Below are 12266 nucleotides of genomic sequence, written 5' to 3'. Positions count from 1 at the left end.
ACTGTTACAGACTCTTACTAGGCCTGATGGCTAAGGCCCTGGCTGCAGCAGGCACCCTCCTCCTGAGGTGGAAGTCTCCCTTGGCTGTGTCTGCCTTGTTCCAGCCTGTGCCTGCCTTCTGATGACCCAGCTGCAGGCCCGGAGTATCAAGATCCCTTCTAGTTGGAAAGTGGACAGTTTGGAAGACCCTCCCCACTTTTTTTGTTAAATGGATGAATGAATTTCCTGAGTCCCAAGGTTGACCAACCCTGTTCACAGTAGAGACGTTTCCTGCGTCATCTTTTCCTGATGCAGGCAGCCCCTGGCATGTGCTGCTTCCCCTCTGCACTGCCAAGTGCACTGCCTTCATCCATTAGGTGTTTGTTTATTTTAAGGAATACAAAAAAAGAAAGATAATATCGCAACACCTGTGTAGCCATCACCTAGCTTAAGAAGTCAAACTTTGGCCAGGTGTGGTGGCTTATGCCTGTAATCTCAGCACTTTGGGAGGCTGAGGCTGAGGCAGGCAGATCACTTGAGGTCAGGAGTTTGAGACCAGCCTGGCCAACATGGTAAAACCCTGTCTCTACCTAAAATATAAAGATTAGCCAGGCGTGGTGGCAGCAGGCCTGTAATCCCAGCTACTCAGGAGGCTGAGGCAGGATATCACTTGAACCTGGGAGGCGGAGGCTGCAGTGAGCCAAGATTGCGCCACTGCACTCCAACCTGGGTGACAGAGTGAGATTCTGTCTCAAAAAAAAAAAAAAAAAGTTGAACTTGACAAATACACATGAAGCCCAGTGTCTATGCCTTTCCCGCCTCCCTGCTTCCCCTTACCTCCCCCCATGCCAGCCTAATCGAGTGTTTATTTAGGTTTGTATAAACTTCATAGTGTGGTTTTGCAGGTTTTAAAATTTATTTGAAGATAATCTTGGATCACTGCTTCATGCATTTTAATAAATATATGTGTAGCAATTATAGAGATATATATTATATAACATATTCAATATATATCTATACAACACCATAACTTATTATTTATATAGACCATAATTTAGGTATGCCTTCTCTTCTTGATAAATACATAAGTTGATTGCAATTTTTGCTATTAGAAAGAGTGCTGAGATGATGATTGTACCCCAATTGTTATGCACATGTGTGAGGATTCCTCTGGGTACGAGAACTAGGAGTCAACATTTAATTTAATTTAATTTAATTTATTTATTTTTATTTATTTATTTATTTTAAGACGAAGTCTTGCTCTGTTGCCCAGGCTGGAGTGCGGTGGCACGATCTCGGCTCACTGCAACGTCTGCCTCCCTGGTTCAAGCAATTCTCCTGCCTCAGCCTCCCGAGTAGCTAGGATTACAGGCGTGTGCCACCACACCCAGCTAATTTTTTTTTTTTTTTTTTTTGTATTTTTAGTAGAAACAGGGTTTCACCATGTTGGCCAGGCTGGTCTCAAACTCCTGACCTCAGGTGATCCACCCGCCTGGGTCTCCCATCCTGCTGGGATTACAAGTGTGAGCCACCATGCCCAGCCAGAGTCAACATTTTAGGTTAAAGGGTGTGCTCATCTTCAACTTCACAGATATTGCCAAACTACTTGCTCTCCAGCGGGATATGGGAGTTGCTCTACATCCTTGATGCCACTTGGTACTGTCAAGACTAAAATTTGTGCTAATCTGATGAGTGAGAAATGGTATCCTATTGTGGTTTAAACTTGCATGTCCTGTTTACTAATGAGGTTCATCATGTTTTCTTGTGTTTATTGACTATAAGTGTTTTCTCTTTTGTGACTTACCTGTTCAAATTCTCTTCCCATTTTTCTTCATATTTCTTCATTCACCAAAGTGCAAAATACACCCCAGCTGACCAACACAACTCCTCACACAGGCATTCTAGACTGTGTTTCCACTCTGCCTTAAACAATTGCTGAAAAGGCTCTGTGTTGTGAAAACAGAACAACTCTACTACTTACTGACTTTTCTTAATGGTTAGAATTTCCATTTCTATAACAGGCAATAATAATAGTCTTCATTATTCCGTGTGTACCTTTAAGCCTAAATAATAAGAATTATATTCATTCACCTATCCAATATTAATTGATTAACTGCTATATGCAAGGCATTCTGTTAACCTCCCCACAATACAAAGATGAGTAGCATACAATCCCTGCTCTTAAAACACTCCCAAGTGGAAATGACATAAAAAGTTAAGGTATTTAACATTCTTAAAAATGGTTAATTTTTCTGATGTGGATAAGAATATTTAGTGTGTAATTACTTGTCACAGCTAAATAATTTAATATAACCTATGTGTTAATCAATAAGAAAATGGTTAAATGGATTATGATTTAGCCATACTCTAGAATTTATATGCACTGACATGGAAGGATAACTATTCTATATTATGGAGTGAAAAAAGCAAATTTTAGAACAGTCTAAATCTACTTTTACAAAAGAAAATAAAGAACAAATGTCACATTTCCCTTTTTTAAAAAAATTTCACAACCAATCCACCCTCTATTTGGTTGCGCCTCACAGGAGCAGCACTGTCTTTGGCCGCTGCAGTCTTTCTGACGGGGTAGTATGGTGGGATGCTTGGCTCCGAACTCATTTTTATCACGATTCGCTCTTTTCCCTAAAAGTAAAAACGTAGTTTGTTATTGCTCTGCAGTGCTGTCATTTAACCTTGCTGGTGTCCTGGGTACATGTCTTTATAGTAATGAGCTTTTTGCTTTTGCAAATCAGTTGGTTCCAGCTCTGCAAGTTCTAGTGGACTGACTGGAAACTATGTCCCTTCCTTTCTGAAAAAAGAAATTGGTTCTGCTATGCAGAGGGTACACCTAGCACCTGTTCCAGACCCTTCCCCTGGTGAGTTGTATTTTAAATTATTCATGAATTTACTTAACAAATGGTTACTCAACAACTGCTTTGTGCCAGGCATGTTTTAGGCCTGGGATCCACCAATAAATGAAACTTGCACTCTACAGACAATAAGTAAGCTAAATAAGTGCTATATAACATATAGTAATTCAGATGCTTACCGACTTAGTGCTAGGGAGAAAAATACAGCAGACAGGAGGCAGGGATTGTGGGGGTTGGAGTGTGGGGTACAGGTTACAATTTTAGATAGAGTAGCTAAGAAGAGCTCACTGCAAAGGAGCTGTTGAGTAAAGACCTGGAGGAGGTGACTGAGCAAGCATGCAGTACGAGTGAGGCTTTTCCAGACAGGAGATTCTTCTGTGCTTGAGCTTTGAGGCAGAACTGGCCTGGCAAATTCAAGGAGCAGTAAGGAGGCCAGAGTGCGGGAGTGACAGGAGTGACAGGGGGAGTAGCAAGATAAGGCCAGGGGTGATCTGATGCCTGTAAGCACATTGTCATGGATTCTGAGTGATGTGGAGACCCTGGAGGGCTTTGAGTCCGTAAGTGAGGTGATCTGACAGCCATCTCCAGGGGCTACTTCAAGCTGCTGTTGTCATGAGACTGAAGTAGGGGCAAGGTAGGAAGCAGGGAATCCAATCAGGAGGATGTTGAAATTATCCAGGTAAGAAATGATGCTAGCTTGGGCCAGCGTGGTAGTAGTTCAGTTGGTAAAAAGTTACCAGGTTCTGTAAATATTTGGAAGGTAGAACTAATAGGATATCCTGACAAATTATATGTGGGATATGAAAAAAAGAGGGGTGAAGAATGATGCCATTATTTTTGGCCCGACAACTTTAAAACGTTGTCTTTAACTGCAGTAGAGAAGATTATAAGTAGGAGACAAGATGCTCCTATTGAACTCCTTATTTTCTCATGTTTTTGTCACCAAAATGCATTTATTTGTACTTTGCTTGCATTGGCCTCATATCAGTCATGCCGGCCTTTTTCTTTCATTGCAGGTTATTCCTCCCTGAAGGCCATGAGACCTCATCCTGGGCGACCATTCTTCCACACCCAGCCTAGAAGCACTCCTGGGTTGATACCACGGCCTCCAGCCGCCCAGCCAGTGCATGGCCGGACAGACTGGGCTTCCAAGTACGCATCTCGGCGATGACTATCTGCCTTGGTGATGAATCTCTTCATAGGGAGAAGCGGGACACTTTCCCTCAGCTGACTGGTGTTCTACTGCAAGATGTGCAGAGGGCATGAAAGCAAATCAACACTTTATAGTTATTCTTCTGAACTAAGACATGTCAATATTCTTTTTTAAAGTTTTTTTTTTAAAAATATTGATTTGAATGCAGTAGGCTTTTTTGTATAAAATTATTTTATTCTAAAACTGGGTCCTATTATTTTCTTAAACAACAGCATTTTGTATATATGGATTATGTTTTAGCATTTTATACAGTCAACTTTGTAATGAACTTTTTAAAGATTAATTGATTTTCCTTTGGGGTTCCAGATAATATTTTCTACAGATTTTGAAAAATGTAATAATATTAATGCAGTATTGCAACAGGGGTGCAATTTAAGGCTATGTGATAGAGGGTTATTTACTCAGTGTGTGCAGACATTTAGGAAGTGGTTAAATTTCAAGTGCGGCTCACTAGGTACTTCAGGCCTTCTTGGACTGTTGTTAGAAAAGTGATCCTCTGCTTTTCTTCATAGGTCATTGGTTTGATTTTTGGATACCACCCTGCTGTTCTAAAAGGACTATTATATAATTCAGTTTGTTTTACTTTTGTTCCCCAGATGAAAGAACTCTAAGTAAATACATTTTTAAAAATTTTTCTGACACCCTTTAATGTGGTTGCAGATCTCAGATGAAACCAAGCTTAATTATACTATGCCATTATATTCTAATTTATTCCATTTTTGAAATCAAGTTGTATGTGTACCAATAAAAGGAGAGCTTTCTGCTTCAAAAGGCTCTCAACATGAAGGTTAACACAGTCAATCAAACTTACATTCCTGCCAAGATGTATGGCCAAAAAACTAAGTATCAAAGCAGCAGAAGGTTTTTGATTATAGTAACTGAGATGGAATTTTGCGCCTAGCTCAGTTCTCCAGATCTGGCTAGGAGCAGTCAATGACTAATCTTCTGTCCTAGCCAAATTCTCAGGACAATTTGGGGAGCAGAAAGAGTTATGGCAGAGGTTCCACTCATCTACGAAGTCACAGTCACATGCCACATTTGATCTCCTAACCCTGGTGTAGTTTCTTTCAAGAGTGAGAACTTTATTTGTTGGGCAGAGGCTGTTCCGTTGAGAGGAATGTTTACAGCAATTTCAAAAATGACAAAGCCAGTTTGGAGACAGAAAAAGACGAAAGGTCCAGTCTCATCCATCTCTATATGGTACATTTGCCTCACTTATGGTTGCCTTAAAGGCAAGAGGGAAGGTCACCATCAGTGAACGCAATGCAATCTCAACAGTGTATTGATTCATATTCTCCTAGGGCTCAAACTACTCTCTATTGGTTCCAGGATAATGACAAATTGAACCATATGTAAGTGATCTTTTTTTTTTTTTTTTTTGAGACGGAGTCTTGCTCTGTCGCCCAGGCTGGAGTGCAGTGGCGTGATCTTGGCTCTCTGCAACCTCTGCCTCCCAGGTTCAAGCGATTCTCCTGCTGCAGCCTCCTGAGTAACTGGGACTACAAGCGCCTGCCACCACGCCCAGCTAATTTTTGTATTTTTATTAGAGATGGAGTTTCACCGTGTTAGCCAGGACAGCCTCGATCTCCTGACCTCGTGATCCACCCTACTCCACCTCCCAAAGTACTGGGATTACAGGCATGAGCCACTGCACCCAGCCAAGTGATCATTTTTATAGGTTAAAATGATAGGTGAAATGAATATGGACACTTTCATATGGTTCAGCCTAATGACTTGGTAAATTATTGCCTTGGTGTATTAATAATATGTTGTATTCTGAACAAATTACTATGGCTTCCAAAGGGCCCTTATCTAAAATCAGAGAGTAATTTATGCTTTGGAGAATCTGACTCAAAAATATACTTGACCAAGCACCATGATCCCTAGGGACATGAGAAAAGCACATAATGGATGTGGATGTGATAGGTGGTCTTTTCCTGTTAACAAGCTGGCAGCAAAGCTTCAGAAAATATATATGCAAGCACAACTTGAAGCTGAATTCATTTCTGTATTATATTCTCAACTCGTTATCTAAAGCATCAGAAAATGTGTTTTCAGAGATGAGTCCTTTACTATAAGATTAATATTTATTTTCATTTTCTGTATTATATATGAAAAGTAAATTAATGTGAAACCTTGCCCAGCTTGCTGGAAAGCAGGTTTTAAATTGTAAATATTCCTTAGAGGAACAAATGGATTGTTTAATACCATAGTCTCAGTAATCTAGCTTATATAAGGTCATTACATTTTTTAATTGAAAAACCTAGTTACCTGATTATCACGCATTATAAAATTGTTTTTCTAATACTTTATAGGGCCCAACTTCAGAAAATACTTCGCTTTCTTCTTCTTACGCTTTCCTTTGTTTACCAGCAAACAACTTCCCTGGGGAAGCCAAACACATATTCATAAAAAAAAATCAAGTAGCTGATGTGCAGTTGAGAAAACTAAAGGACTGAAAAAACAAATTCTAACTAGCAAATGCTGTGAAGTACTCTTCCTCCCCTTCTCTGAAATGGGTAAAGGACAAATTGTGTAAAAAACCATGCACTCTAGAAGGGAATAGTAACCATTTCTTTTGTCTCTCTGTTTCTGTTCTGACTGAGAATCTGTGCAGCCATTTCTTGTTACATGAAAACAAAATGCTACTTGTTACCTCTATTTTTTGTTACTATAGAATTATGAAATGTAATGTAAGACACCAACAGAAATGGTATACCTGTAACTGTACCTATCAGAACTATACCTCATTTACAGTCAGAAAGCTTACTGGGATGTCAGGAAATGATACAGGGTTGGTTCTCATTTCATGCCGATATGAGACAGAAGTTCAGTGATGAAGGTGCATTGTGGGGGTATTGATGTGCCCCAGGTAGTGCCAGCAGAGCAGGGAAAACTGCATTTGCATAAAACTACTCTTGACATGATTGTTCATTTTACGAAAAAATTCCATTAATTACCAAGCCCTCACCCAGCTCATGTGTGATAGGATTTATGTAGGAAGAAACTTGATTTTCAAATAATTTTTTAAATGTATCTCTTGCCTAAAGGACTATATACATCTAATAAAGTAACACTATGTCATCTTCTGGAGTTATCAAAACTTGTATACAATCTAGACAACACAAAATAAGAATTATTTTATTTTTAAGTGCAAATACAGGTACTGTTGGAGTTGACGGGTACCATGCTTTCTCATGAAGTAGCATTTCCCTACCATCAAGCCATTGTTTTGTGCCATTCAGGAGAGGGAAAAAAGGAATTTATGCTGTACATTTCAGTTCAGTGTATGAACAAAAAGCAATATGTTTATAAGAAGAAGTTTGACATACTAATTATTTTATATCATTTAAACCATACTGTAGCAACATAATATATGGAGCTAATTTTTAGAATTATTTTTATGATTTCCAACCAAATGTACTGTACTGTTACATAATTTATTGTGAGGACCTTCTCATGGAAGCCATTAGGAAGACAAACTAGAGGTAAATATCACATTAATCTGTATTATCAGTTTCTCATAAACACTGTGCTAATGTGAATTTTAAATGACCTGCATCAAGTCTTCTGATCTCAGATAGTACAGATAGCAATTAGTCACCTGATTTGATTACAATGGAGTAACCGACAATATATTTATTTATAAAGCACGTATTCATAATAATGAGAAGAATTCAGAAAACCACTTAAGGAAGACCCTTCTGAAATAAAAAATGTTGCTTTTTAAATAGTTTGTCCTAAGGTGTTTAAAAATGTCAACCTTATGTAAGGAAAAATTTCCTGCTCCAAATAAAGTTGAAGTTTAAGAAAAATTGATTTGAGTGTTCTGTTTTTGTTTTCATGTTCTTCCATTCGTATTTTCTAATTTTTGTCCTTTGTTAGTTCATTTGGAACTTTGATGTTTTCTAACTTCTGAATGCTTAGTATCGTGTTACTGCTATGAAATTAGATGCATACACTTAGAGCAGCAGAATGAAGAGTTATCCTGCAATGTGGAGGTTTTTTTAAAATTCAGCTTTTAGAAAGTTAGGCTTCTGGGAGTGGTGGCTCATACCTGTAATCCCAGCACTTTGGGAGGTGGAGGCATGAGGATGCCTGGAACCTAGGAGTTCGAGACCAGCCTGGGCAACATGGCAAGACCCGTCTCTACCAAAATTACAAAATTTAGCCGGGTGTGGTGGTGTGTACCTGTGGTCCCAGTTACTTGGGGGGCTGAGGCAGGGGAATCGCTTGAGCCCAGGAGACAGAGGTTACAGTGAGCCCAGGTCACCCCCCTGCACCCCAGCCTGGGCAACAGAGTGAGGTCCTGTCTCAAAAAAGCAAAAGCAGGTGGAAACAGTTTCTTGTTCCTGATTTCATCATTTTAACCTGCCTTGTATGTCTTTTAGCTTTTCACAGCACATTCTCATATATAATACAAACCTTCAAAAGAAGTTCATAACTTCATGAACTACATAAAGAATGTCACAGGAAATTCATTTTCTAAACATTCTTTGACTCCTTGACAGGATTTTCTAGGAACATAATCTACCAATCAAACTTGCATTGGTGAACCCCTAAGTGTGCCTCTTGCCATCAGAACACAGTGACTCTACTGTGTAATCATGGGCATTTGTCTTTTTGGCATCACTTTGGGCCCATGCTGCCCCTTCAGAAACCCTGAAGAAGCCATTTCAAGCTCTCAACCATCTTTCCTGATAAGAAAACCCACTTGTTAGAATAGGGTCTTACACCAATCGCTTATAGCTAAGGCTGAATTTAAGTCAAATGTTTCCCTCTTCTGGGAGTATGCAAAGCTCTTAAACTGAGATTTGAAGCTCTTGACTTTTGTGCAAGCAATTTTACCTACTACTGAGCAGATGATTGAAGGGTTGAGGCTAAGAAGACTTCTCAGGGCCTCTGAAAAGGTATCGGGTAGGTAGGTGGGTAGGTAGGTAGGTAGAACAGATAGATAAAATGAGTAAGACTGTCTCAGGATGAGGGCAACTCTAAGGGTCTTCAAGAACAAGCAGGTTGATGATGTCAGGGGCTTCAAAGGAATAAAATGTCTTTGGGGTACCTGTCATAGAGTGCCAGACTATTATAACAGGATTTTTCATTTCTCCCCAGGCCTGTGTAATAACAGTCATGCTGCTACCTTAGTTACACTTTCGGGTGAACAAGGCTGAGTGTTACCAGAAAAAGGTGTCCTGATCCAGATCCTAAAAGAGGGTTCTTGGATCTCGCACAGGAAGGAATGTAAGGCGAGTCCCAGAGTGCCATGAGAAGCAACAGTTTATTGAAAGATAGTTACAGAGTGGAGCGTCCTCAGAAAGCAAGAGGAGGAATGCCTCCTCTTTGTTTTTATTCGATAGGGGTCTTATCTATGTAAAAGGTAAGCTAAGCAATGTCTACGTGCGAGTGGGCTAACAGAATGAAAAAAATTAGTACTTTGTTAATTTAAAGAAAGGTATCCTTGGCATTTTCATGCGTAAGTACGTGAAAGCATGACTATAATTACCTTAAAGGTGTTTAGCATTATGCAATATTGGAACATCTGGACATTCTACTGTCATAGGAATTTGTCCTTCCAGGTATTATTAAGCTATTTCCTCAGCTGTAGACATCTTGAGATGGAGTTGATTTTTTTGTTTTTAATCTTATTTTAAGTTCCAGAACACAAGTGCAGAACGTGTAGTTTGTTACATAAGTGTGCCATGGTGGTTTGCCGCACCTATTAACCCATCATCTAGGTTTTAAGCCCGGTATGTATTGGATATTTGGATATTTGTCCTAATGCTCCCCCTCCCCTCACCCCGCCACCCCCCGACTGGCCCTGGCGTGTGTTGTTCCCCTCCCTGTGTCTATGTGTTCTCATTGTAAGATGGAGTTGATTTTAAAATGCTGTCACCCTGGCTCTCCTGCACTCCTGTTTCCCTAACTGTAGGATGATGTTGCCTCTATTTGATAAGACTGGACATTTGAAACTGCCATTTTTGAAGGTTAAAAACAGTAAGATATTAGCAATTTGGTATAATTCAACCAACTGGAACTAAGCAAATGGAGACAAGTGCTTGGCTTAAATATCTAATAAAAGCAATCACAAGAGCCAGGTGCAGAGGCACATGCCTGTAATCACAGCACTTTAAGAGGCAGAGGTGGGAGGATCACTTGAGCCTAGGAGTTTGAGACCAGCGTGGGCAGCATGGTTCGATCCCTTCTCTACAAAAACTAAAAATTAGCCAGTGTAGTGTCATGTGCCTGTAGTCTCAGCTACTCAGGAGGCTGAGGTGGGAGGATCACTTGAGCCTCGAAGCTGCAGTGAGCTCTGATCGCACCATTGCATTCCAGCCTGGGCAATAGAGCAAGACCCTGTCTCCAAAAGACAAACAAACAACAACAACAACAGCTAACTATCACAAAAGACTATAAAAACCACAACCTTCCACAATGGCCATTGCAGTCTTACACAAAAAAATACTGGTATTATTGCCCTTGTTATTCATCTTTGTAGCAAAGGATACTTATTTTAAAACAATTATGCCATCATCATTTTTGTCTTTTAAAAATCTTTGTTTTATTTTACCTCCCTGAATACACACGTAATTTACTATGGCATGCATATTCCTATTGCAAAATTCAATTTCCAAATAAATATTTTTAAAGAGCCTCTTTCTGTTTGTTATTTAGGTTAACATAAAAAATCTAGAGATGATTTAAAGTAAACCAAAAGATGTGTGTTAAGTTATATGCAAATACTACACTGTTTTATATAAGGGACTGGAGCATGATCTGATTTTGGTAGCTGAGGGGATTCTGAAACCAATCCCCCACAGATACTGAGGGATGGCTGTACTTTAAAATATCGTGTTGCACACAATAAAATATACAATTTTATTTGTCAATTAAAAAATAAGCTCCTTGAGGGCAAGAACTGGATTTTATAATTTATTTTTTATGTCTCAATAAATCCAGTAGACCTCGGCACAGATGTTCAATAAACCTTCCTTAATTATAAACTAAAAGCAAGAAAAAAAAGAATGACTACTTTCAGCAAGGCTGGAAAATATGGCTTCCTACTCATGTTAAACTGAGTAACTGCTGTTAAATCAGAACTAGAAATATGATTGGATATACACCGTTAAGTCTTTTTTGAAAACGACTTTTCTGACTCTTGGGGTGCCCAGTGGTCCCTGACTTACCTCTCTTCTTACCTTGCATACCTTCTCTGGATGAGCTCATTCTTTTGCCACCAGTTCAATCGATTTCAGTTCTCTCTACTGAGTCCTCACTGGGTTGTTTTTGTTGTTGTTGTTGTTGTTGTTGTTTTTTTGATAGGGAGTCTTACTCTCTCACCCAGCTTGTACTGCAGGGGCGTGATCACGGCTCACTGCAACCTCCACCTTCCAGGTTCAAGCGATTCTCCCGCCTCAGCCTCCTGAATAGCTGGGACTACAGGAACAGGCCACTATGCCCGGCTAATTCTGTATTTTTAGTAGAAACAGGGTTTCACCGTGTTGGCCACGCTGGTCTTGAACTCCTGACCTCAGGTGATCCGCCCGCCTCAGCCTCTCAAAGTGCTGGGATTACAGCCGTGAGCCACTGCGCCCAGCCCTCATTGGCTTTTTCAACTGTCTAGTGGGCATTTCCAGCTGGATGGTTCACAGCAGCAAAAGACAAGTCAACCCATTTCCCCCAAACTTTGTCTTCCTTCTCCGCTCTTTATGGAGCTAGAAACCAAAGCATTGCTCATTCATTCACTCAACAAGTGTTCTCTGAATGCCTACTCTATACTAAACAGGCTGTACAAAAGGAAAACCAAAAGCGCAAAAATCCTTGATCTCGTGGAATTTACGTTATAGGAATCTACAGACAAATAAATAAAAAATGTCTTGTTAGATGACAATACATGTTATAAAAAAAAGACAAGAAGTGTGTGTGTGTGTGTGTGTGTGTGTGTGTGTGTGTGTGTGTGTGTTGGACAGGGCATCATTCTAGACTTTTCTTCCTCCTCTCTTCCCTTTGATCTGATTAGTAAATCCTTCACCACCTACCTCCTTAATATTTCACCTTTTCTTACCCATATTCTTCAAACTCATGGTGCTACTTTAATTTACACAGACACAAGAGGTTTCTTTCTCTACCCCTACTACCCCAATTCATTCGCCTCACTTTGGCCAGAGAAACCAACTGAAAATAAAATCTGATCATGTTAGCGGCTG

General features: G+C 39.8%; 1 protein-coding gene across 2 annotated transcripts in view; it reads left to right on the top strand.

Annotated features, from left to right (window-relative positions):
* CILK1 (ciliogenesis associated kinase 1) overlaps window positions 1–7877 on the top strand; it is a 41029-nt gene extending 33152 nt beyond the window's left edge. For both annotated transcript variants that reach the window (XM_055263003.2, XM_055263002.1), the window contains exons 12-13: window positions 2733–2855; window positions 3866–7877. In XM_055263003.2, coding sequence (XP_055118978.1) covers window positions 2733–2855; window positions 3866–4020 — 278 coding nt within the window. In that variant the 3' untranslated portion in view covers window positions 4021–7877. The remainder of the gene's footprint in view (window positions 1–2732; window positions 2856–3865) is intronic.
* The last annotated feature ends 4389 nt before the right edge of the window (window positions 7878–12266 follow it).

The sequence above is a fragment of the Symphalangus syndactylus genome, chromosome 23, assembly GCF_028878055.3.
Source record: "Symphalangus syndactylus isolate Jambi chromosome 23, NHGRI_mSymSyn1-v2.1_pri, whole genome shotgun sequence".
Classification (NCBI taxonomy): Eukaryota; Metazoa; Chordata; class Mammalia; order Primates; family Hylobatidae; genus Symphalangus; species Symphalangus syndactylus.
The sequence above is the reverse complement of the archived record's forward strand: the minus strand, read 5'-3'. Positions and strand labels throughout refer to the sequence as shown.